Raw genomic sequence first — 27,338 nt, forward strand, 5'->3', positions numbered from 1 at the left:
GACTTTGCATTTGTCTTTGCCAAGCTTCATGAGATTTCTGTCAGCACATTTCTTCAACCTTTCTGGCTCCCTCTGAAAAGCAGCATTGCTCTCCAAGATGTCAACCACTCTGATTTGCTACCACGAGCAGCTTGCTGACAACACACTCATCCATCTGAGAGCACCTATCATCCATGTTGTCAATAAAGATATTAAACAATACTGAGCCCAGTACCAATCCCTGAGGAGCACCATCTGAAATTCACATCATTATTATCCTTTGAGCCCAAAGGTCCAGGGAATTTTCCACCTGCTTTTTTCTCCATTTCTCCAACCTATGTCCCTCCACAGTTACTTTTAGGATACTAAAAGACACTATGTCAAAGGCCTTGCAAAAGGCATATTCTGCTCTTTATCCACACAGCCATTCATCTCACTGCAGAAGGCAACAAGGATGATCACCTTCCCTAAGTAAATCTGTGACAGCTGTTCCAAGTCATCATGTCCTTCATGTCCCTGAAGATGTCTTTGAGTAAGATTTGCTTCATAACCTTTCTAGGGAGGCCAGTCTCTAGTTTCTTACATCCTGTTTTTTTGTCCTTCTCAAAGATAGGTGCAATTTTTTTTGCCTTTTTGCAGTCACCAGGATTCTCCCCAGAATCGTGCTCTTTCAAGCTAAGCCTTGCAATGACATTGCCCAACACTCTCTGCCATCCTAGGATGCCACAGACTTTTATATGCCCAACTGGCTTTTACATTCCCTAGCTGCACTTTCCACTACTGGAGGCAATGCTACATACCCTGCTGACTCTCCTAGAAGGTGCCAATAAGCAGTGGGCACATGTTTTCTTGAGATTTTCTTTAATTTTCAGCCCTTCTTGTCCCTCTCTGGTTCAGCATGGGCTAAGAGAGGACAAGGTCAGACTAGCAGATGGGTGTCTTTGTCCTACCCAGGGGACAGTCTCCAGGGTCTACGACCCTCCTCTTTTCTGCACAGTTTGCAAATGAGGGGCTCAGCTGGCACCAATATCCCCACTGACAGGTAATTTTCCTCATCTGTACCCAATACTCTGCAATCACTGAACCCCACAACTGCTGTTGTCTTGCCAGAAGTGGCAACTGCCAGCCTCCTCCATTTTATGAATCTCCATATACCATTCTTGTGGAATTTTCCTATTGGCTGATGTGCTAAAATGAAACAAAACCGACAAAAAGAATGAACTAATGACCCTTTCACACTAGACAGGGTCTCAAGTTGGTTGGGTGATGGTACAGTAGTGCAGTGTAAGGCAACCCAAGGAACACTTTGCCCTTGCCTCTCTGACAAACATTGTTTTCTCATGGATAGGCAAAACAGCTCTACTAAGAAAAGTTCTTTAATCCAGCAGCTACTGGAGGAATGCTTATTTCTCCTAAATCTTGGTGAAAGGCCAGCAGCTCAAAAAAACCTCAAGCAAACCACTTCAAGAGCAGAGCTCTTATATAAAATAATTACTTGATTATTCACTTGACAAGTTGTCTTCCCTGGAAGTTGAATGTAAGTAGGATCCTGAGAGACCAGCTTCCAATCCTTGCATAGGACACAATCCAGCTATTCCTCTTGGAGCAGAGATTAGAACATATTTGTGCATATTTACTTAACCTTTCTGTAGGAAGACAAAGAACTTGATGCATTCCTATTACTACTGAGCAAGGCTACAGCCACATTGTATTTTCCAAAGCTTTTCTGCTCAAGTTACATATTCATTTTTCCTTGACACTTCTTTATGCTCAATGGTCTGCTAAAATGGCCACACATCACTCTAAGGGGAAGAAGTTTGTCATAAGTCTGTGATTTTCTTGTTTTGTGCTCCTCGTGAGCACTGAGGCAATGTCAAGCAGCTCATTGAAGAACACTCCTTGTCCAGCCACCACAAAAATGTACAAATAGGAAATCATCAGACCACCACGTCTGTTTCTGTTTGTTCACATTATCTGTGTCCAGTGATTTCATGCCTCCTGGCCCAATTGATAAGATCTACAGGTTGCTGTGGCTACTGATCCACAGGTAGCCTTGGTTGCTACAGGCAGGCAGTACAGAACTGCCCTTTCCTTTACCCTGTTTTAGTAGCTGTACTTAAACATCCTGAAGGAGATACCAGACTTAAGATCATAAAACCATTGCAGGCAAGTTGCCACAAAGTGTTTGATCCAAAATGCAATTGAAACTTTCCCTGAAAGTTGGAATATTATCCTACAATTCTTAAGCTCAAGCTTGAGCTGAAGTGGCTCAGGTCAGGCTCAAGCTTTGCTTCTTAACACAGCAGGGTGCAATGACACCAGCTTGCCAGATGGTATTGTTATTTAACAGTACTTCAGTTTTTGAGGGGTTTTTTAATTCCAGTTTTCCATGTGCAAAACAAAGGGTGTAAGTTTAAGGAAGGAAATGAGTGAGAATTCCCCAATGAATTTTCTGCAAAATACATGTTTTCTCCAGCATTCAAAATGTTTCTTTCCATGTGTTGCTCACATATCCTTCCAAACTTCCAACAGTTGTAAGGTATGATTTTCCCCAATCTTACTTGCCTTGTAGCCAACCTGGTCACAATTAATTCTTTAATCTCATGAAACTGTCCTTCTGATCTTTATTTTACAATTACTTTGTGCAGTAGTTCCTGTAACAACATACTATGTAAACATTAGGAAAATGTTATACTTACAGCCAAAGAAATAAGGAAAAACCTGAGAGATACAGGTTTCTTTGTGACCGAAAGAGTTTCATCTGAATATGATCAAAGGTATTGCTGTTGACATTTGAAGCCTTTTCATTCACATGAACAGATGAGTACTTCCTGACTTCTCTAACAGCATCTGCAAACAAAAACAGTCTGTTCTTACTCACATCTGTGGGTGTGCATGTATGTTAAATGAGACTTTAGTTCTAGAAAGATGCACTTCAATTTTCTGCCCAGCAAACAGTGATAGGACAAAGTGATGTAAGTTATGTTATCCATACATTTTAAAGATTAGTCTTGATAAATCATTATGTGCTCTAGCACATTCCCAGAAATATGAAAAACCATTGCCCAAAATATGCTTGAACAAGTATTTCAAAAACTTGTAGCCAGCAATCAGGGATGAGGCCAAAGCAACTCACTCTACAGATGTTACCAAAGACCCTATGGTGTCAAAATACCACTGCTGACAACTGAGCTAAAATTCCCCAGAGGACAAACAGTAAGAAAATAGAAAGAGAAGCAAAAAGAAGTAGTATTTTCTCAAGTATTTGCTTCACACAGTTTTTTTTTAAGATATGCATGTGATTTAGTAATGACAGAAGTGTCTACTTTATGCTTCAATCATAGAGGAGAAAAAAATATCTCTAACATCCATCAAAATAGGAAGACTGCAGGAATGCAGCAGTAGTAACATCAGCAGTAACTATTAACTGGAACAAGATCATAAAATGAATGAAGGAGGAAAGCTACAACTCAGCTTTCTTTCATCTGCCTTGCATACATCTTTCAACTTCCTTTCATCCATTACATACTCCTGATAGTTCTGCAAAAGGGCCAGTGCAGTGCAAACACCTTTCAAAGGACAAAATAATTAATTAGGTCTTACATCCACATAAACCCCAAACCTAACTCAGTTAAGAGTTTGTATTACAATCTTTAAACATCAGACATTCCTACAACCAGTACAGCACCTTAATTCTCTTCCTGCACACCAATAAATATACATATTTCATGACATGTTCTTGCAGAATATTTTGGCCAGGTGTTTTCAAATTGCTGCTGCATTTGTCTAAGCAGGCAAAATTAATTCCAAAGAAAAGCATGTGTGAATATCACCACTTATTACTGTCTCTCTCATATGCCTAAGTTATTTAGACAGTTAAAAATTGAAGCTTCAAACAATGCATTGAAGACTAGGAGCAAACAAATGCATATTCCTTTGCTATAGGAAGAATCTAGACCTGCAGTAACCTATCACTTCATGCTGTGGGGCAGGTATCTCCTCACTGCTTCCCTTTAGCCCAATTTTATCCTTCCACAAAATCAATGATCATCACCAACTCAAAAGCAAACTTTAGTCAAAGTTTTCAACAGCAGTTCAACAGAGTAAATGAAATACATTAGTTCTCAATCTTAAGCCATTTACTGAAGACCTAAATTTAAGAACTAAGCATAACCTTAAAAATTTAAACTATATTTGCATATCTGGTACTTTAAATATTAAGAATATAGTATTATAGCCTAGTCTGACATTGTTATATATGTAAGTGAATCTGTATGCTTCCCTCGGCAGAAAACAAAACCTGTTGGGTTTTCCTGGGATGTATCTTTTCTTATCTTGTATTTATATATATATATATATATGCACACAAACAACAGGACAGGCCTGCTGGAGCATTCTTGCATTTCTCGACCCCAAGATTTGCTTTCACACAGCTTTCTGAGAGTTTTCTACCTTTTCTATTTCCCAAAAGAACCACACATTTTTTCTTCCTATTTCAGTATTAAAAAGTATTTCAAGTACTTATGGAATTAAGTAGCATGTATATTCTAAGGCACTGGAAACATTTATCCACAGAGAACTATTTAATATCCCTGAAACACAGAAGAACTGCTTTCATCACTGAAATACAGGAGATGCCTACCACACAGTAGTCAGGACAGACATTAAATTAAATCAGTCAGGCATATGGTAACCATTAAAGCTTTACTCTTACTTCACAGACCCTAGGATCTACCCATAATAAATGTAGCCAGCAGCTGCTTTGTATCTATCTGTGCTGAGCAAAAGTATTCAAACAGCCCACTGGTTTGATATACTCTGGTTTTCTATTTAAACAGCAAGTAAGAGTGCCATCTGCTGCATGAGGTGCAGCTCAGCCAAATTCTGGTTTTAAAAAGTTCATTTACCTCTGTGAGAAAGGAAAACAAAGTAGCAGCCTAGACTAAGCTCCATTTTTCTTTCTCATCCACTCAGTATACTACAATTGCATTTGGATTCCTGAAGTGGACGCAGTATTAGTCCTCTCCTCTTTCATTACTTTGTATAACTTTTCACTTTTACACTGGGCTTGAATCCTTTCCATTAGTTTACTGATATAAACTCAATGTACCAGGTTTCTTTTACCCATTTGTTAAGAAATTATCTAACACTTACCAAGAAACAAGACGATCAATAGAACTATTATTGTAAGGAACATCTTGTTCCAAAATACTGCCACTTTGCTCCATAGAGGAAACATAAAAATCTTCTGCCATCTGTAAAATAGAATTGTGTTATTAAAAAATAATTAAGCACTAAAAGAAGAGCATTACAACCCCACAGAAGAGAGCCTTGTTATTGATAAGAGACTTGTGTAAGTCTCTGAATGGCTGCTTTAATTGCAATATAATTTAGGTATATGGTAACTTCCAGTAATCCAACTTCTTTTTTTTTATTTTTTGTTTTTAGCACAGGCAAAAACAGTTAGTTCAACTCACAAATTTTTTGCATGATAGCAGGTACTCTGCAGATGTGTTTTATTTTAACCTATACTTTGGCTAGCATTATGCTGTATTCAGTCCTGACTGTAACAAGAGATAGGGTAAAGACTGAAAAACCCATCCCATTATTTTTATTCACAACAAAAAAGACAAGTCCTGTGTTCATATTTTGTTAAGGGTAAAAACCTCTTTCCCAAGCATAATTCTGCTGACTAGAGAAGCAACCTCTGGTGAGGCCAATGGTGGTACTGGCAATTCTTTTTTAAACAATTAGTTGTCTATTTGATATTGCTGCATGAAGGGCTGTGGCAGAAGTCACACTAGCAGCACAAAGAAAGAACATCTCAAGTGCTCAAATGAATTGAAATGAGTGATAGCAGAGCATCTACTTTCCTTTCCTTTGCTGCAGGTTAGAATCAGTGCTACTGCACTAATGAAATAATACCTAGTCATGCCACAGGGATGTAACACAGACATACCACTCACCATCTGATTATATGAAGTAAAACTGCCTACTTTTGTTAAGACTATTTACACTTCTCAGGGACTTAAAATTTGCCCTCTGACACAGTTTCCAACCGATTATGAATTTAATTTAAATGAGACTGTAGCATCATCTCCTATACTTCTTCCCAGTTCTCCACCAGAAAGAATTAAAATGCTTTAGCATTGGGCATGCAAAAACCTCTTTTAAATCTTCTAGTATAATCTGAATTCTTTACAGCAGACACCACAGTCAATATAAAACAAAAAGCTTACTTCAAGCTACAACACAAAGCTAATTCATTAACTCTTTAAACATGCAATTATCAAGCTCCATACTGACCTCCACTTAAGAAGTGATTCGTTGAAGTAGGACCTTAGATAAATTATACTAAGCCAACTAAACTAGCCAAGTTATAACCAGGCTTAAAATATGGATCGCTTTACTGGAAAATCTTCCTGTGTTTTATTTTCACATTTATTTTTCCTCAACTAGTATTGACACTTGCATTTACTAGAACACCTTTTCCTTTTGGTGACAAAAGTCATATAAATACAAAACTTCCAAACTATAATACTAGCCACCATCATAGATGTACTACACCTAGTAAAACATACCTGTCTCTCTGTATTTATACTGTCAATTTACTTATTCCCTAGAAACTTATAAGCTCATTAGCAAATTTGAAAAAAAAATTTAAAAACGTGCACACACAAGAGAGACAACGGATCCATTTGAAGACTGACAACTGAGTAAATCAAAACTTCCAAGAACAGCAGCTTCCCACCTGTCAGCAACCATGCATGCCTTACTGCTGACAGAACCAGCTCCCAGGCCACCAAGATTTGTCAGGCAGAGCTGCTGCCCTCTGGTACTGTCAGCAGCTAAATCTGATTTTTAACCCCATGAGATTCCTGCAAGTTTTGTTAAGAAGTTAATTGCATATACCACACAAGGGATAAAGTAATTTCATTCTCTTGGAAGCCACTGTTCAGATAACCAGCTGAATGCTTCAAAGGAAGCACACAAATCCATCCTTTCCATACAATTAATAGCACTGTGTTTAGTACTGGAATAAATTTTGGTAAAGCTGCATGTTACAAATTTAATTTTCAGTCACAAACTCTGTTTGCATCCTAAGTGAAACGTATTTCAGTACTCCCAAAGTATTCTGCTTGTGACATCAGCCTGCAGAAATTCTTGCAACGAGTTTCCTCACATAACCCATTAATAACCTAATGATTATGGCTCCCATAATACTCCTCTCCTCTTACATAGTTGAACTTTTGCTTAGAAAACAGTAAGAAATACAACAACTCAATAGTGTATGTTGAAATGCTGAACTCCTTGCAAGCCTACCTGTAAAAAAACAGAAGCTGAATTAGATTTTAGAACAGTTTCAGTTTCTCAAGCTGAGGAAACATGCCCAATCATTGGTACCAGCTGTGCAGAAGCCAGTCATTTTCAAGACCTTTCCACAGGTTTAAGTAGTTAAATCCAGACTTTCAACAATTCTCGTTCCTTAGGAGGACAGTAAAAGCTACATAATTTTAAACATTTCTAAAGATGCAGGAAACAAACACTTAACACTTCTTACAGAGCACTGCTGAGACAGCAGCATTTAAAAAAAAGAAGAAGCTTTCAAGTTTCACTCTGCTTGCTGTTTTGGGGGGATTGGGGTTTTTTTGTAGGTTCGGTTCTTCTTTTAAGACTTTCTGATATTCTAAAAAGAAATCGTAAGTCTGCTTCTCTTGTAGGGAAACATTATTATGAAATTTGAAGAGCTACTGACAGGAAACAAGATAGTGCTGTAAATCAGGCCTCTGCATTCAGTAAGGGTAAAAAATTATATTTGGTTCTTTCCCTTACTGTGTGCACTTATTTTACAAGAATTTATTATTTTCTTAATATTTGTGTTGTGCTCCAGAAGCAGTACTATTTTCTTAATCTCTGCATGAGTTTTTATAGAGTTTTACACAGGCCTTGAGTTTGAAGCAGAAAGTTCAGGACTGCTGGAATCACGTCCAGTTTTTTTAAACAAATGATCACAAATTTCTTGCAGCCGTTACACACAGTCTGCCGCTTGCTTTGAACAGCTGACGTCTTATCTGTTCAGCACCCACAATGCCTAGTGTACACCAAAACATAAAGCTGCATCTCACAAATCTGATAAACAACTGCTGAAAAAACCGCACTCAGCTCTCGTTTCTTACTGCCAGATGCCTTCCTATATGCTGCCTCTATGGGAGAAGCCATCCCACCGGCTACAGCAAAGCAGGGAGCTCCTTTGGACACCCCGAGCGCTGCTCTTGGATGAATCAGCACTGCGTAGAAAACGTACAGCTCCTTAAAGAGGCTGGCGGTTCTTGCAGCTCCCGATACTCAAGTCTCAAACAGCATTCCTTCGGCTTCCTTCACAACTAACTAGTTTAGGATGCAGCAAAGCTACGTGTTTATGAAAACAGAGGCGTAAAACAAAGCCAAGCTGGTGAGAAGAGCTGTACTACTCAGCACACCGAAGTCCTCCTACCTCAGCGGAGAAATGAACGGCAGGCAGAGCACGAGAATGACTCCGATTTCGCCGTACAGGAAGGTAGCCACTGCCGTCCACTGAAAAGTCATCGTCCCGGAGGCCTGCGGAGGAAAGGGCGGCTCTGAATTCCCCTCCCGAGCAACACCCGGGACAGCCCCGGCCCGGCGGGCAGAGCCCCCGAGGAGCCCCCGCGGTTCCTCCCGCTCCCTGCGCGGCCGCGGAGCCTCGGGGCCGCCTCATCCTCCCGCCCGCCCTTCAAACCTCGTCAGCGCCGGCACCCAGCGGAGCTGATGGCGGCCAAGGGGCGGGAGCGGGGCCTCGCAGCCGGGGCTGCGGAAGCGCGGGCAAGTTTCTCCCGCCGGCACAGGGCGGGGAAACGGGGTGTCTGTGCGGACACGGTGCCGCCTCCGCCCTGCCCGGGGGATGTGGGCCGGGACGGGGCTGAGTGACACGGCGGGGGCGGCGCGGAGCTGCCGCCGGCCCGGCCGGGGCGAGGAGGCGGAGGTGCTCCCGGCCGCCCGGGAACACGTGCGGTGCCGCCGGCGGAGCGGGGGAACGAGAACGACGGCGGGCGCGGAGTTACCGAGGGGCTGCACCTCTGACGGGAAACGCGTGGATCTACGCGCTGAGAAGGGTTCAAATGAGCGTTATGTTTTTCCTGTCTAGGGAATGGTGGTAAGCATTTTGCTGCGGAATCCTGCTCTGATCGTCCCACCGCTCCGTGACTCGAGCTTGATCGATTGGGGACTTCAACTGCTCTCCAGCATTATGAGTTTCTAAAGTTCAATTAAAATACTGCGTGTGTCTTATCCATTCCTTCCTCCATGTGTTACACTACATTAATGTATTAAGTCCCAGTATATCGTTTTCTCAAGGAAAACAGAAAAGAGTATTCATAAAGACAGAAAAAATAACAACCGAACAACAGTCCCAAAGCAGTATCAAACAAGCCTGTTTGGGCCTAATGAAAAAAACAGTATTCCTTCAAGAAAACCCTGCTCTATCCTGTTATGAATGAGCACAAGGGGCCATATTCCGGTTCAATTTTAGAGAATTTATTAATTATAAAAGACAAAGGCAAATGTCAGCGCTGGGTGGCAGGGAGTCCGAGCTCCGAAAAACTGCCACACGCCTCCCTAGAGTTCGTCTCTCTTAAGTCCTCCAGTCTCCGGGTACGTGATAGGCCTTGCACACGTTCTTCCGGTTGTTATGGTGTCTTCCGTCGTCTTTGCTGACCTCGCAGTACTCTTTGTTTCCCTGGGAATTACTGAGACGTCCGGTTATTGAGTCAAGCTTAAACAATCAGTAACCACCTACCTATCTGTTTACATAGTAACTAGACTGCATCGGGTTTCAAGGCTATCTATCTATCTATCTATCTATCTATCTATCACAACGAACCAAAAAGGCCTTCAATCTCTCACATATCCTACTGTCCTACACAATGCTTATCAGCATACGAGGCTCCAAACACATTATTTCCATGCAACTCTCCTTCTTTGCCCCTGCATAAGGACATCCTCCGATCACTTTTTCCCTTTGATCCTAACAGATGCTGAGGTGCTGTCAGTGGAAGAAGTTACCTTGTCTACCTGGGCATCACCAGCACTCTTTGACACAACTACTTGCTTCGGGGAATTCTTTCCCAATTAAGTTCCATCAACATAAAACAGATAAAATGCTGTGAATAGTAGGTCTTTGTAACTCTAATCCATTGGAACTGACACGGGGTGGGAAGTTCTTGTATAAGCAGTTTTGAGCAGAGCAGTTCGCAGCTTCTCGCAATCTGAAACTGTTTACTTAAAATTTCCCCGGTCTGCAGCCTGGGGATGGAGCCAGTGTGTCAACATTTTCCTTGTTGCTGCCAAGCAATGTCTGGATGAAATGTTACATCCCAAATAATTGTTTATGCGCAAGAAATACTGGAGAGAGGTATGAGGAGTCATTTCAATCCAATCTACACAGTAGGAATAGCCCCATGTTTAAGTACTATTTCTAACGCATTTTCACAATCATACTTAATCAGCACTATAGACAAAACACAGCCTCTTAGAATATTTTGGTTATTATATTTTAGCTATTGGCCTACAGCCACTACACTGAAGCTGTTAAAATCTGAATAAAGACTTGACTTTAATTACAGAGCAGTTTCCATTTCTGAGCTGCTTACTCACCTCTTTCTAGCATTATAAGCTGCTCTCCCACTAGCACAGCCTCATACTGATAGGACTGTATTCACTTGTCCCTGATGCCAGAGACTTGGAGTTGCTTTTTCACTTCAGAGGCTTCATAAGATCTCAGAAAGACTCACAATGAGTGTGACTGCTGTGCACTTCCTCTGCAGCTGATGCATGTTCCCCACCAACCTAAAATGAGATCTGAAGAAAAGAGAAGTCTCCTGCAACCATCTGTGAGACCTCTCCTGTTGAGTGCACTCTGCTGCTCCTGGAAGGGATTCTAACTGAAACTGTAGGAGATGGGTTGTTGATCCAAGGCTGTCTCTCTTATACTGAACCACCACATGATGAATACGATGCCATACAAAAAAAAAAAAAATTAAAAAAAATATATATAATGGCTGGTTGCTTTAGGGGAAAAATTCACAAACCTTGCAACATTACAGTTAAAAGGAATTCCTTCCTCTTCCATCAGAGAGGTGACAAAGTATTCAGAAGCAGAAATAGGAAATGCCTCTCTATTAACAGCAGGTGAGAGGAGTGAAACCAATTCTCTTCTGAAACAAAAGGAAAATTTAAACTTGTTCTGTTCTATTTTGGCTTCTCTGACAGCCTTATCATCACACACTGCTTTTGCCCAACCATCAACCCAAGAGACCTAAGTAATTTAACCATAGGCAATAGAGAAAATGGAATTGTATAGGCTGTGTGAGGGTCCTGGGGTTATTGCAGCAGGAGAGAAGTTGCAAAAACAGAGAGGTATTTTGAGAATATGGTATTGCTGTGCAGGGGGGGTTTAACATAAAGAGCAGGATCAGTTATGGGAGGCAAAGAACCTAAAATAGGAAACAGTGCTTTGTATCTTATGTTACTTGACATTACAACTTTTAAAAACTAGAAAACAGAAAGACTGACCACCTGGCGATGTTAAAGGTCAGGAGAAGGACTATGTCCAGTGATTTTAAACTGGAAAGTAGTATTTTTCCATATTCAAATTGCTTACAGTGAGAAATATGACCATATTCTTAAAACAACACTGGTTGCTGAATAACTCTCATCCTTAGCAATTTATGTATATTGGAACAGAATGGTATTCAAAGTATGGCTTAAAGACTCCAGCTTTGCAGTTTATTCTATGGAAACACAGTGAAGTGTGTTCAGATGCAGACAAAATTCAGAATGGAAGGTGTACAATTCATTTCACCCTTGAAAAGAGATGTCGAACTTGCATTGAGTTTTATGATGCATAAAAGGCCAGATCAAGCACTCCATAATTACTACCAATATTAACAGCAACCTAGGTCTTGTACTTCAGGCAGAAATCACTGTGATTAATCTCACACAGGCACAACAACTGCTACCTTCAAAACCATCAAGTACTCAGTTCCTAAATAGGTCAAGGTACTTCCAGTCCTCTAAAATTCAATTTTCCCAATACAACAGAAAAAAAATAAAGAAAGCCTTTAATTTGTATTGATTATATGTAATACGTTTTTCTCCTCTGCTCCTTGAGGCTAATGGGACAGTTTGCTACATATAATAGTTGCTAGCCAAACCATAAAACTCTTTAAAAAAATGGCAACAAAGGGTTTAGTTAATACTTCCATTAATCCTTTTCTTCTACAATTCAGTTGCATTCAGTTTTACTTCAGAGGAGGCCAGAGACATTTCAGAAGTGAGAACTGTGTTGCAACATAATTGGATGAACTTGATACTGGAAATTTGGCATCACAACATACGTAGTCATGCAGTTGGGAAGTAAGAACTCTTGCTCTAAAACTGGGAGCTCATAATTTACATGGCAAGTATTAGTGGAGGAAAAGTGATGTAATAGAAGTAGCATTAACTGCAGAAGACACTGCTGGGAATTTACCTGGAATGCTATGAATTATGCCCAACTAATGTCAAGAAAACATTACAACCCAGAAGAATGAAAAAACAGTTGTCTGAAGGAATGGAGACACACCAAAAATGGCTGCAGAGGTTGTCTCAATTAGCCTAAGAGAGCAAAGTATGTCTGTAGTTTTCCATTTGTTAGCACATGGGAAAGGTGATCATATCAGGAGAGCTATGTAACTTTACTGCCTTAAATAGTGAACTGGACTTGATGACTTGGATCATGCTTTTCAAGCTTTTGTTTATATGCCTAAACCAGACACATTCATTATGAGAAAATGATCAAGTGTTTTATGCTATTGCATTAAAAAAGTGTGGTAATTTAAGATACCTGAACTATGAAATTATTTGGGGAGTGTCATCAACAGCAACCTTCTCTCCTCAAGACTGCTGTATAATAAAAAAAAAATTACAACTGCATATAAAACCAAGTAATTTATTTAGAAAATTTGGAACTATTCACCTGTATATTCATAGAACAACCACAATCAGACAACTCGGCAATTTTTGGTATGAATGTCTGTGTAAATATATAAAGAAAAAAATTATTTGATTACAAATAATTGTACTGTAGAGTTTTGTGAAATTTCCCTTGCAGAACAAATGCAGCTGGTGTGTAATGTTATTATCTTGTTCTAATTTTCACCATTTCACTCCTATATAATGATTCAAAGCCAAGTGGATGTCATGCTTTGATGAGCAACATGCCCGCAGGCAGAAAGGACTGCAAGAGCCCCACTGAGAGAATCTGTCAGCTCTTCTTTGACCTAAAAAGTTATGGTTTGGTAGATGACAGGAATTTAATCTCGTATACAATTATTCTACAGTAGATAAACAAAACTGAATTTAGTTAGATTGAAGTCTTCTTTAGATTCAGCTAAGTTTGTACTTAAACTATCTCTTAATTTTCTTTTTTTCTTCTTTCCCTTTTCATTTTCCTTCTTCCTATAATTGTTTATCTATTCTGTTTCTTTTGCTATAAGAAGTACCAAATTTTTCTAAGTTATAAGTAAGTTACAAAGTTTTAGGCTGCAAAAGAAACACCAAATTTAAAAAATTATAGTATGATGGGCTTTTAGTTTACATTATCTAAAACAAAAACTGTAGTTGCTCCCTTTGTATTCTTCTGGTCTGAAACTGTCATTATCTCTAAGTAGTCCTGATTTTAGGAGGTTTAATGAAAGAAAGGCCCTAGTTTTGCAATCATAATGCTGTAAGCAATTATCTGGTTAAAAACTAAATTAGAGGGGTTTTGCAATAATCAATCCTCTCTGTAGTAGTGCATTGTAAATAGAATTCCACATTTGTAAAATCTTGAATATTCTCTAGAGTGAAAAATGGGGACATAAAAATATAAAGTATCACCTAAATGACATTTTGCTATGCTGAAAATACTTACACAATATACAAATGTGACTAAAAGGTAAAAACCCAATCAAAACTTCTACAGTTTATCGACAATTGCAAAATACAAGTTTACATAGGACTAACATACTTTCATTTAACACACACCATAATGGTCACTCAGATAATCTAGTACTGCTGAGGTACTTGATAAAACATTAAAAACTTTCTTTTCTTGTTTTGAAGTTATGTGCTCCATCATGTACATTAAGTGGTGGTGAAAACACGTAAAAGGAGTTCCATGCTCAAGAGCAATGTCAACCCAGTCCTGGATGCACTGAAGAGGAGTCTCTTCATATCCTGCAAACATAGCTGGATTTGCCAAGAGTCCTCTAGCCACCATTACACCTTCAAATTGGAAATTAAAGCAGCAAGTTACATTCTAGTTTGAATTTTATCCTAATCTTCCTGTAGATTTTGTACAGCAGTCCTTAGGATAACCTCCCAAAGCCTGCAGATAGTAATGGGAGAACAATGGGGATGAGTATTGCAGCTGTATCAGAGAAATCCATTGAAAGAGGCAAACCTCAATACATTCCAATAATTTTGAAACTAAACACAGAAACCTTTCTTCCCTTCTTTTGAAACTGCAACTAATTAGTACTTTGTTTTTATTTGCTACACACATATATTGCCTTTACAGCATAAAATTATGGTGGAAAGACACAATGGGACCAATGCAACTCAGTCTATTCATTGTCCTTCTTCCACTAAGAAGCTCCACAGCTCAATTAAGTAAATTTTAGGACTCTTGATCTGTAGTAAATCTTTCTGAACAAATGTGCAGTGTATTTGCAACTCTAATCTCATTCTGTCCGATAAACTCATACAAGTTCTATTGTAATTTTTCTGTGATTAAGGGATTCTGTTTTCCTGAACTATCAACATACAATCTATCACACTCAGTCTTTTTTTAAAAAATAGAATGATCAAAAATGAAAATTTTCTTTTCTCATTGTCAGTGACAGAAAAAACCAAATACTTAATATTTTTACTACTGAAGAAGGTGAGCTGGGCTGTAAGAATATTTTTTAATATTAAGCATTTCCTTCCTGCTCTGTATTTGGGGGGAAAGTCACTGTAAGCAGCATGGCAGTTTGGTTCACTTTCTGTTGCTGCTATTAAACAGCAACAGTGCTGACAGAAACCTGTTCTCTTTCCTGTTTTTCTCTAGCTGAAAGACACAAAATCTGTCGACACAGATTACCTTTCCAGAACATATACCTAATTTCCATACTGTCTTGAAACCACAGACAGTTGCAGGAATCTATTGTGACTAAATAACTGCAAAAAATCCCCAAATTTTATGACTGAAATAAAAGTGCATTTCCTCACTGTGTCCTTGAAGTTAACCATACGGCTTAACAATATATCCCTTTTCCACTCTGTTCTTACTGTAAGAAATCTGCTCCCATGAGGAGGAAGTAGAGATTTCCAAGTGGAAGTTTACAGTTCTTTAAAAGAGGATCAGCTCCATAAAGAGACAGAATGTCTGAAGGTCCCTCTGAACTCCTGAGTTCTGAGTGATGAGATAGCATAATTAATTACACAGCTTTTGTAATTTGCCTTGGAAATAATTATTTGTGGCTTTGAATAGCAGCGCTCCAGTGTTCTGATGATTACCAGTGATTCTCCTTATGAGCTTTTTAAGGCATCTAAAATATCCTCTTTCATTTATCTCCTCGAGTAGAGAAAGCACTCAAATCATGTCCTACTTACATCCAAAATAAATACCTTGAAATCTGCTAAATTTACTTAGCAAATAGAGTATGTTTAATCTTACCATCTGCTTCTGTCAAGTGATGAACATTTTCAGCATCTTTTAAAGTTTTAATGTCTCCATTAGCCACAACAGGTATAGACATGCTTTGTTTAATTATTTTAATTGCATCATAATGTACAGGTTGATGCCTTTCTTCTATACTTCTCCCATGTACTGTAATCCATGAAACTCCGGCTGCTTCAGCTTTTTGACACAGGTCAACTGTTTTTTTTAAGTCCTCATGGATCCTAAAATTGCAAGGAATGAAAGTAGTAGGTAACAAGTTTCCTGGCCTATATAAAAAGCACTCTTCCATAAGGAGGCATTATCACAGATTTCCATAAATAACAATATAAAGACAATATTACTGTCGGAAAACCTTGTTTGATTTTTTTTTTAAATATATGAGTTTAGTGTATAGAAGCTGGTATTTAATTTAACATTTCCCAATTATATCACAACTCTGTAATATACATGATAAATTTTACAAAGATTGAGCAAGGGTACCCAAAAAATCTAAAATGAACACCATGATTTTGCATATTTTGTGGAAAAAAACATCATATTTGTAATACTTCCCATTTCCAGAAGGAGTGGAAACTGAGTTGAAACTTAAATGACAAATAGCAAAATCCACATAGGATATATGTTTAAATAATGGATCAAGAATGTTCATAGAATCATAGGATGGTTTGAGGTGGAAGCAACCTTAAAGACCATCCAGTTCCAATGCCCCTGCTAAGGGGAGGTAGTGGATCTTCTACTAGATGAGGCTGCTCAGAGCTCATCTAACCTGGCCTTACAAACTTCCAGGGATGGGCATCCACAACTTCTCTGGCAACATGCTCCAGGGCTTTACTTCCAAAGCAAATAATTTCTTACTAATATCTAACCTAACCCTGCCCTCTTTCAGTTTGAAGCCATTCCCCCTTGTCCTGTTACATCATGCCCTTGTACAAAGTCTGTCTCCACCTTTCTTGTGGACGCCCTTTAGGTACTGGGTGGCTGCTGTAAGGTCTCCCTGGAGCCTTCTCTTCTTTGGGCTGCACACAGAGAGATGCAAAACAAGTCTACAGAAGTTTAGAAGCTGATGTAGGGAACCAGAATGTATTCCTTACAGCAGCTGTGGGACCAGTTCCCAGTTTTGTTACCCATCCCCTTATACCCAACCACAAGTGTGGCTCTGCTCTCTAATAGCTCACAAAGCAAATCCTTGTGATGATACAGACTATACATTGCTTTCCTTTTATACAAGTTCTAATCTTTTAACTTATGCTTTCATGTTGTCTGGATTGCAAGAGAACTCCAGTTTACAGTATGTTATCTGGGTAAGTAATCAAAGGCTGTGCTTGTTCTAAGTTTTGTATTACTTGCCCCAGATATCCAAGTCGAAAAAATCTCAGCAGTCTTCACATGTAAGGAAATTACTATAATGTGTTACTACATATAGTATTACTATTTCAATTCTATAAGGAAAAAAAAAGGATTCTTCCATGTACCACAAAGAGCACTTAAATTTGACCTACCTTATTTTAATAGATACTGAAAATTTAGGGTTGTCAATCTGACTCCGTACATGTCTCACCATATCTTTAACAAGCTCAGGTTTATTTATTAAGCAAGCACCATAACCTTCTGAAATCGCCCATCTTTAAAAGAAAAAGAATGTTCATATTCTACATTTGAAGAAATGCAGATCAGTGCAAGTCACAGACATCAGTTTCTTTCCTTATCATCTTCAGAATGTGTGGTTAAGATAGTACTGGCTGTAGATCAATTATTTGTTTGCAGTTTGATACAGCTTTTAGATCCTGGTTCAGTCTCCATGGTGCTACTAGAACTTTGGACAAGTCACTAATCTCTTTAAGTACAATTTTCTGTCCACAGAATGGACTCTTAGGGAAGATAAATTAAGATCTAATATACAGTGCATGCATAAAATAAATTATTTGATGTTTCCCCTTCCCCTTGTAATGGATTTCTTTTAAACAGATTACAGTCTTTCAGACTGAAAAGGAGGATTTTCTGAAGTGAGTGAAAGTGAGGATATTATTTTAGTGATAATCTGTTCTCACTATTTTGACTGGCAAAATGTAACCTTTTCTTCCACTTAACAGCAGAAGTTTTAATTTTTCTTATAAAGGCACATAAAGTTCAGAATCTTTTGTTATTTTGAAACTAATATGCACAAGAAACAAAGGATTCAGAAGTAAGCATGTATTTTTGGCCTAAAAGGAACAGACAGTTTGACACAGTTAACTGTAGTTAGCTAAAAAAAAAACCCTAGTACTTGCATGCAGAAGCCTTGGATCTCACTAGAAAAGGGTTCTCAAGTACTGTAGTTTTAAGTCAAGAAAGCCTAATTAGAATAGAGGAATTAGTTATTTGTACTGTAATATTATCTTTCACTTTCCCACATTTTTCAGGTCTTCATTCAGAAAAAGACTGCCTGACAAACATGCAATAAATAAATGGTTCTCAGTTGAACCAGTCAGGAAGAATCTTACTACTCTGTCTCACTGACAAGTCAAAATCTTGATCAATTTAAGTGAGAAGTACATCACTAATTCACTATACTTATAAATTTAATAAAAGATGGAAAAATTATTTTCAGTACTTTATCTGTATTAATTTTATTTTAAAGACTATCCTGCACTTGCAGAAGTTTGAAACATCATGGACTTGCCTCATTACCCTGGAAATTGCTACATCATGATTCAAAACACTCTGCAAATTATTTGCAGCAAGCTGTTTTTGGTAGTGCACATTTAACAGCTGTTGAGAAGGGATGGACACTTCTGAGCCAACATTCAGTAACTCAGAAATGAAAAAAGGCAAGTTGGCAAATACATATAGGTTTCCCAGTTCCACCATGGTGATAGGAATCTTGGTGCACTCAGAACAGTGTCTTACCACATAGACAGGTTTAAGACAGTTTAAAAAGCTCTTACTCTCCTGAAATCTATTTTTAGGTTAAGATAGAAATTAGGATGAAAAGGAAGAACAGCAGTCTTTAGTCTCTTAATTATTTAATCATATTTACCCAGCTTTTTCAGAATTTTACCTCTGAGGACAGCCACAGTTTAGGTCTATTCCATCTGCAAAAGGACAGATGATACGGGCAGCATCACACAAAATCTGTGCTTCTTTAGCAGCAAACTGAACAATCAGTGGGTGATCACCTGTGCCAATGAAAAGATATTCAGAGATTTAAAAATTCCCAGAAAATAAAAAGAATGAGCTCTGAATTTTGAATGCTTTTTCTGTATATTATACACCTGCCTGACCATGGTCCTGGCAACCAGCTCTAGGTGACCCTGCATGAGCAGGGTGGGTGGATAACATGACCTACAGAAGTCCTTTCAAGCTCATCTGTTTTGTGATTCTGTAAGCCCTCAATCACAAATAAACAAAGGTAGCTGGCCAGGGATTACTTACTGAGTGATGTCTATGTTTATTGACAGAGGTGGGAATTCAGACAAATATAGGTATCCTACACAGTTTCTGGCTTAACATACACTTTCTGACTGAAACTGGTCTGTTGCTAATGTTTCACAAATACCATCTATGAAACTAGGCATTCTCTAATTTTCAGCAGCCTTTATGATTCCCCTCCTAGCCTGCCCCTTCTCATGTGCAAGCTGCCCCTTTGCTGTGCTGACACAGCTGTCTGTCTTGCTGGGTGGGAAACTTGCTTACAGAACCAACCTTTTGGGAAGGAACTAAAACACCCACAAGCTTTGCCCCCTTCCTCATCCCAGCCCATCAATTCCATTTTCTGTGCCAACACGGCTGTTTTCTATCCACAGCGTGGCATGCAGAGTTGGAATGAGCACACTTTTGCAGAAGCAGGTCTAGCAGCTTTGTCTCAAGTGAGAAACTGTAGTGCCAGTGCTCCCCAGCTTGGGTCTGCTGAACTACTTGTGATTTCCTAAGCCCCTGCAGAGAGCCAGATGGTCATTTGGAACATGCTCTCCTCTTTTACAGCTACTGCATGACATTAAAGGCATCTCAAATATCTCAAGCAGTCTTAGCACTCACTTTCCATATAAACAATTGCTGTAGTTAAGAAGAAGCAGCGTGATATCTGAGCACTGATGGAAAGAGATGATCCAACAAATGCACAGAACAAGTGCACTTATGGTACTGAAGACAACACAAGTGCTTTCTGAACAATTTTCTGTTTTAGAGGAAAATAAGTAGTTACTGAAACGGTTGAGATTAAGTAAAAAGAAAGGCCACCAGTACCCTCTCAATCAAGCTGAGACACTTCTAGAACTTACCTAAAAATCCAGCAAACAAAAAAAAATTACATGCATATTTTCAAAAATGTCCCTTTAATACAGTGCTCTGGCTGAAGAGATTTACTTTGTTACAGATAATATTTTAGAATAAGACCACATGCCTAATTTCTCTTTGTTAAGCATTAATAAAAATAGTAAGTCTAGCCACAGAAAATTTCCTAGCAGCAGCCACAAATAACACCTACCTCTATCTGAGAAATACACAACAAAGAAACATTAATGTAGAAGAAAATGTAAAACATAAATTGCAAACCTACTCCACTCATTAGAAGACAAAATTCCCAAACAGCCACTAAGTTACACATAAAATCACACAAAAAGTATAAATGCTAAAAATATAATATAATCTGGTCAAAGCATGAGGCAGAATGTTTTACACGTCTGTAAAAAAAATTAAGGACAGAATAAAAGAACTGAGTAGGGAAAAGATGTTGCATACAACACTAAAACACTTCATATCATCTTTCCCTACCTGAGCACCCTCCAGAACACACTCCATATCTTGACCTGTAGAACTTTAATATCACCACACTTTGTGTGGATCAGAAGCAAATTCAAATGGGGCAAAATAGTAATTGTGAAGCTTTGAGCCATATATATTGGAGCCAGTTATGTTCTTACTCATTTATTTTTACATACGAGTTACTCATGCTTTCTTGAAGTAGCATTCCACTCCTAAGTCTACCTGTGCTTTCCAATGCAAATTTTTTCTGTAATTGCTCTGTACTATTTCAATAATGCACCACAGCACAGTTTCCCTATTACATATACACTTATGAAACCACAAATTCTGTGGCCTGAATAGACTAAATAATCCCACTTTATAGACCCTACACGCTGAACTTACTTGCACGTTAGTGGTGTTTTTCATTCCTCCAGTTGCAGCCTATGCTCGTTCAGTCTTTGTCACACAGTTCTGCTGCAGCCACTTCATGCCAACAGGTCTGCATTATTCTCATCACCTCTTCCCACATACCTCAGATCTCTTTACAGCCATGACACTGTACAAGTCCTCATACTTTCTTTTTATAGGTGTTCTGGTTATGTTTCTGTACCGTGCCTGAAGCCTTGCTACTCCCCTCAATCCCAACCACAATTAAAACTTCCCAGACTCTTTTGTGCTTTCTTGCACTCGTATCTTGAGTCATCCACCAACAGCCCCTTCCACTTTCCAGTTTGGATAATAAGAAACCCTTCTTCTTTTGTCAGTCCTTAACTCCACTGTATCAAGAGCTGCTCTATTGCTTTCTTCACCTTTAGAAACAACTGCTAGACACAGAATCTTACTGTCATCTTGTCACCTGGTCTAGCTGTGATGGAGTTACTTGTCAAATTTATTTGAAGTTCATTTATCGTAGCCTGTGTGGTGCTGCGTTTTGGATTTTGTGATAAAACCAGTGTTGATAATTCATGGTTGTTTTGGCTGTCGTTGCAAAATATGTGCACAGTGTCAAAACTTCCTGGTTTTTTTCACTTTGCTTCCCCCTGTCCCCAATAAACAAACTGGGGTGGGCAAGATGTTTATAGTGGACAAAGCTATGACAGCTGACCCAAACAGAACAAGAAGTGTTCTGTACTATTCTGTTACTATTGTGTAACATCAAGCTCAGGAAGGAAATTGGAATGACAGGGAAAGTAACAAAGTGGATTGGGATACAGAATTTTTGTTTCAGAGCGGCTACTGCTTGGAGAGTGGCTGGTAGTAGGAAGTGACTACCTTTGCATAACTTGTTTGTTTCTTCCCCTTTTAATCTCCTTTGCATATAAAGCTGCCTTTATTTTGACAAATGAATTTTTCTTGCATTTGCTCTTCCTATTCTCTCCCTTTGCTGCTGAGAGAATGAAGGAGGAGTGAGGGAGCAGCTGTGTGTGGTCACATATATAAACATGTGACCCCACAGATATAAATCACTTTGGAGGCCTTGATTTCAGGTAGAGACAAGGTTTCCCACTATTTCATTGGATTGTGCTTACTCTCACCTGGAATATTTATGTGGTTTTATAATGAGACAGTATACCAAACTTGTTAACAGATGTCAAGTTATGTGACTGAATTCATTCCATTTGGCCTGTGATCACATAAAACATTCTGACGAGGCAACAGTTTCTTAAAAATAGTACCTTTGTTTGTTGTGAATTCACTGTCTCTGGCTTTTGCAGATCTCACAAAATCAGCCGCCACTATCATTGGTGTGTAACACAAATCACAACTGTACTTCCTAACCAAAGTTCTGAAAGCCAACCTGCAGACACATGAAGATTAAGAGGTAAATAGTTAAGGCATTTTTCTGGTTACCTATCCTAAAATGCTGTTCTAACATGCAGTATTGTGGGGATGTTTGAGTATTATGTGTAGATCTGTGATGAAAAGATGTAAAAGAAAACATGTCTCACATCTACCTGTGTTTTAAATAAAAAAGAAGGTAATCATACATTTTTAGTCAAGATAAATTTGAGAAACAAGTTTCTAAACTTGAAAATACACTGAAAACAGCTGACATGACAGTTACTTACTTAGAATAGCGGACCATAGGGGCACATATTTTCACAACTTGCCCAGAATTAAACAAATCCATGGGATCTTTTAGTTGACATTCTTTAGTTTCTCTGATGTCACCAATCATGTATAAATAACAGTCCTCTCAGCATCTGGAAACACAAATGGCATCTGACACGATCGTCATTCAGCTATTTCTCACAGGCCATGCTGCAGAGGACCACATTTTAAGCAGCACTTGCCTTCTGGTGAAACGCCCGGCCAGACGCGGCTCCCCGCAGGATGCCGGGGACATCCCTCCCGGTACGGCCCCTCAGGGCACAGTTATCACCGCAGGGCCCCTCACAGCCTTCCCATCCCGGTACGGCCCCTCAGGGCACAGTTATCACCGCAGGGCCCCTCACAGCCTTCCCATCCCGGTACGGCCCCTCAGAGCCCCTCACAGCCTTCCCATCCCGGTACGGCCCATCCCGGCACGGCTGCCCCCGCACGGCCCCTCAAAGCACAGCTCCCCCAGCAAAGCTCCCACCAGCACAGTCCATCCCGGCACGGCCCTTCCCGGTAAAGCTTCCCCCGGCACAGGTCCTCACGACACGGCTCCCGCAGCAAAGCTCCCCCCAGCACAGCCCATCCCATCCCGGTACGACCCCGCACAGCCCATTCCGTCACGGCCCATCCCGGAACGGCCCCTCACGGCACAGCTCCCCCGGCACAGCCCATCCCCGGCGGCCCCGCTCACCACGTGCCGCCGCCGCCGCCCGCTCCGTCGCCCGCCTTCGCCATCATCGCTGCGCGCCGCGTCCGGGAGTGACGCGCGGGCTCCGGCACCGCCAGCATGGAGGAGGCGGGGGCCGCCCCCGCCCCGGCGCTCGCCGAGCTGCGGGCGGACGGTGAGGCGCGGCCGCGGGCTCGGGGGGCAGCGCCGGGCACAGCCCCCGCCGGCACGACCGCACGGGGGGCTCGTCTGCGGCGGAGCGGAGCGGCCCCTGCGAGAGCGGCGTTGGGCCGGGCGGGCGGGGGAGCTCCGCGGTGGCGGCGGCGGCGATGAGTCCCGGGAAGTTGGGGCGGAGGAGCGAGCGCCCCGGCACGGGGAGGGACCGCGGGGTTGCGGTGTGCGGAGTGTGCGCTGGGGCTCGCTTGCTCCCAAAGAGAAAATAATTGCGCTGGAAAAAGAGGCGAAGGTGCTCGTTTGAATTCAGAGTGGCTGTCTGGGAACACTGGTCCCGCTTGATCCAGAGTCATAATTGCAGTATCGTTTCATAATTGCTTTATAAACTCACACCGTTGTCGAAATCCGGTATGATTTTATGAAGTTTTGCCTCATGCTACTTGTCAGTGACTAGCAGCTGACTTACGTGTTTCGTTATGGGTACAGGCTCAACAGCTTCATCCTGGTGACACGGTGAAGTTTGAGAAAATAAGGTATTGGTACTTTTTAGTGTATTCTGCTCAAGAGAAGGGTGTGGGGAATAAAGAAATGTGTCTTTATTACCATTTGCAAAAACCAACAAAACAAAACAAAACAAAACCAACAAAACCAACCCAAAACAAACTCGAACCCCAGTTACCAGTTCCAAACTTGTTTCTCATGATCGTGGTCTTTCCTGATGTTTGTATTATGTGATGTAGAGAACATTCACTGTTCTGTTCAAGAAATTGAAGGTCAGAGAACTGTACACTGTAGGGCTATAAATGCTATTTAATTCATCTGAACCATGAATATAAAATCTAAATCCTTTTTCAGAATGTTATGCTGATTTCTTCAGAGAAGACTTTGATGTGAAAGCTTACACTTCTCAGTCCATCCATCAGGCTGTGATAGCAGAGCAATTGGCTAAACTTGCTCAAGGTATTAGTCAGTTGGATAAAGAGCTGCATTTACAAGTAAGTTTAAAGCATATCTGTTATTCTGGGGTGATTGATATAAGCTAGTCAAGAATTTAGTAATCTGACTTGTAACTTGTGAAATTGTCTGGTGTCCTCTGCAAACAGTTACTGAAGGTACAGCTTGCAGCTAAACTAGTCATGGGTTTGACAGCTGAGTTAAGCCCACACTCCACACTCCTACCAGGCAGCCATGTACTGTGTCAGTTTTTGTAGTCTTATCCCTGTGTGCTGTTTTACTCTTCATTGTGAGAAGGAAAACTCTTTCCAAATCATTGTGTCAACTATCATAAACACTTGAGGCCGTATTTCAGCACAGCGTTGTGAGAAGATAGGGAGAACTTGCACCCTTGCATTGTGTGCCAAAGGGTAGCATAAACCCTAAGACTTACCTTTAGCTAGGCAGATAAAACCTGTGTTTACATACCTCTACACCTTCAGAAAAGCTTTTGAGTTTGGATGGAAGAATACTTTTTCTATGCAGAAATCATAAATCCGTAGTAGACATTGCATTGAGAACACTGAGTTTGTGTGTAGTTTCAAAACCTGCTTCCTCCCTCCCCCTGCCCCAGTTGGTAAGTTCTTTGGGAAGTAATTTATAAATGTCATCAATAGAAAAAAAATGAATATACATTGTTATGGTAAGTTCACATTACAATTATTAAACATGAAGATGTGTTGAAATGTGATTGCTCTGCTGGCTTTAATTAATATGTCAGCTAATTGATCACTGACCCTCTTTTCATTCTGAGCTTGCTGCTTTTGTGAATTAAAACACCTTGTGTTCTTAAAACCCTTTCTTCTGTAAGATGCACCTGCTTTGTCCTCTATCTGACTAATGTAGAGATGCAGATACTTAATGACTAATGTAGGAATGATGGTGTTATATTTAGTACTTGTTTTAGGCTTATGTCCCCATTTTTCTCTTTTGATTTCTGTCTTTTTTTTAAGGTTGTTGCAAGACATGAAGATCTGTTGGCCCAAGCAACTGGAATTGAGTCCCTGGAAGGTAAATATTGTTACATTATGCTGGCTGTCCTTACAGTGGAGTATGCACTATTAGGATTTGTGCATGGGACATCATTGCATCATTCACTGCCAACTTTGGCCCCTAATATTAAAGCTCCAGATCTGATTTCTGACAGCTTTTTTTTTTTTTTTTTTTTTTAAGTCAGTAGATGGAGCTCCAAGGAGAAGATTTGGCTGGAGGAGCTGCTTCATGGGAATATGTGTTTAGATAATGTTCTGAGCATCTTTAACAATAAAGCCTTTTTTGTTTTTTTAATATATTTTTTCTAAATGAGCCTAAATTTGTTGCAATATTGGTGGGTATTTGTTACCATAAGCATCAATTTTCTGTTGCATAGCATATATGCATGTGTTGCATAATTTTTACATCTTAACCAAAGAGGATATAACACATGATCTAAGCCATGTTGAGATATTTTTTACTAGTAAAAGGCTACTAAGTTAAATACATGCCTTTGTTTTATTCCAGTGTTTGAGACATGGATTTTAACATAAATTGCTGATTTTCAAAGGCCTTGCTTAGGAACCATTGACTCTGCATAGAAAATGGTTGCAGTATATTCCTGTGCCAGGAGCTCATTAAACCTGCCATTCTGCTCTTTGTCACTTTGCTGAGAATGTCATATGATTTGGTATTGTGGCTTTTTTTTTTGTGCAAACAGATATTTGCCTCTATAACATAGAATCTCTATGGCATGTCCCCTTTTCCCCATTGTAACTTGGTTAGTATTTTAACTTTGTTCCTTTTTCTGCTTGCAGGTTTTGACATAACTAGAGTTTCTGGTTACTGATAGTTATATCCTTAGTCTTTGGAACTGCTTGGGTACACTCTTTTGTGTCAGTAATTGCGTAGAGCTGTAAAATTAAAAGAAATAGCTATTTAATCTAGTAATGGTAGCTCCTGAATAACTTTTTAAACAGCTGGAGAATCAAGCATAGAAGACTGAAATATGTGCTCGTTCTCCAAATAGGAAGTAGACAGGAATGTGTAGTCAATCTTGTGACTGATAAATACATCCCAGTAAAAATTTTCAGCAATTTGTGCTCAGTGGAATTCTGTTTTCTGAAATGATGGTTGTTTCTGAAGGCATTCCTTCCTAAAATTGCTTTGAGGAAAAAAACATGTACTTCAAAGCCATCAGTTAGGAAGCATTTCTCTAAGGCAGGTGTGGTAAATAATGCATGTTTTACTAATACAGCAAAATAAAAATGAATTTCAATTCACCTTGAATTTGTTGAAATTATTCCATTTACTTAGGGTTATGCTCTTAAAGGAAACACTGAGTCAAGATTTGTTAGAAAAAGGAAAGATAAATGCCAACTGATTTTTTGATTGTGAAGATAGAAATGCATAGCTTTTGGTATATTTATCAAGTAAGTTAGCAAGTGAAGATTATGGAGCTAATTCACAGCATGTTACAGTCATTTGGATGTGTAAAAGTCAATCTCATGAAACATTTGAAATTGATACATGTAGCTTATAGAGTCTTTTCTTTTTTAGGCCTGTGCACTTCTTTTAATGATACACAACTCTAGTCTACATATTCTTTTCTTTCTATAGGTAGTTCAGTAGATACCTTGAGCTACCTGTTAAGATGTTTTAAGAAATTGTATCATCATGTATCTTCCACAGCAGGTGTAGAGAGGAGAGTGAGTGCCTTTTCACCCATCCTTATTCTGCCCTCTGGGAGGAGGGCTGTTGTATGTTTAATAGCAAATTACAGCCATAGATGAAGCAATGTTGCAGCATTGGCCCTCCCCCATTATTGCAATGCAGGGTAGACAATGCAGCCTATTTTGCCAGCTTTTCACTGTATCTCATATCTTCATCCTCATGCCTTGTTGCATGCCATACCATGTCTAAATAACCGTGAACACACGAACCTGTCACTAAGATAAGTTAATAGTT

General features: G+C 39.8%; 2 protein-coding genes across 4 annotated transcripts in view; one reads left to right on the forward strand and one right to left on the reverse strand.

The window, feature by feature from the left end:
- Nucleotides 1-22,669, reverse strand: part of DUS4L (dihydrouridine synthase 4 like) — a 41,000-nt gene extending 18,331 nt beyond the window's left edge. Inside the window, exons 1-9 of one of the 3 annotated variants that reach the window (XM_062490797.1) lie at nucleotides 22,534-22,669; nucleotides 22,141-22,262; nucleotides 18,780-18,897; nucleotides 17,242-17,364; nucleotides 15,737-15,963; nucleotides 15,464-15,465; nucleotides 8,474-8,577; nucleotides 5,134-5,234; nucleotides 2,679-2,829 (exon numbers count right to left, since the gene is read on the reverse strand). In XM_062490797.1, coding sequence (XP_062346781.1) covers nucleotides 2,679-2,829; nucleotides 5,134-5,234; nucleotides 8,474-8,577; nucleotides 15,464-15,465; nucleotides 15,737-15,963; nucleotides 17,242-17,364; nucleotides 18,780-18,897; nucleotides 22,141-22,262; nucleotides 22,534-22,643 — 1,058 coding nt within the window. In that variant the 5' untranslated portion in view covers nucleotides 22,644-22,669. Of the gene's footprint in view, nucleotides 1-2,678; nucleotides 2,830-5,133; nucleotides 5,235-8,473; nucleotides 8,578-8,737; nucleotides 8,768-14,050; nucleotides 14,302-15,463; nucleotides 15,466-15,736; nucleotides 15,964-17,241; nucleotides 17,365-18,779; nucleotides 18,898-22,140; nucleotides 22,263-22,533 lie in introns of those variants that run through there. The other 2 variants (XM_062490798.1, XM_062490799.1) reach the window with 2 other exon arrangements.
- Nucleotides 22,670-23,351: 682 nt separating this feature from the next.
- COG5 (component of oligomeric golgi complex 5) overlaps nucleotides 23,352-27,338 on the forward strand; it is a 180,098-nt gene continuing 176,111 nt past the window's right edge. Inside the window, exons 1-3 of the mRNA XM_062491605.1 lie at nucleotides 23,352-23,406; nucleotides 24,261-24,400; nucleotides 25,352-25,409. Coding sequence (XP_062347589.1) covers nucleotides 23,352-23,406; nucleotides 24,261-24,400; nucleotides 25,352-25,409 — 253 coding nt within the window. The remainder of the gene's footprint in view (nucleotides 23,407-24,260; nucleotides 24,401-25,351; nucleotides 25,410-27,338) is intronic.

This window comes from Cinclus cinclus, chromosome 4 (genome assembly GCF_963662255.1).
Source record: "Cinclus cinclus chromosome 4, bCinCin1.1, whole genome shotgun sequence".
Taxonomy (NCBI): domain Eukaryota; kingdom Metazoa; phylum Chordata; class Aves; order Passeriformes; family Cinclidae; genus Cinclus; species Cinclus cinclus.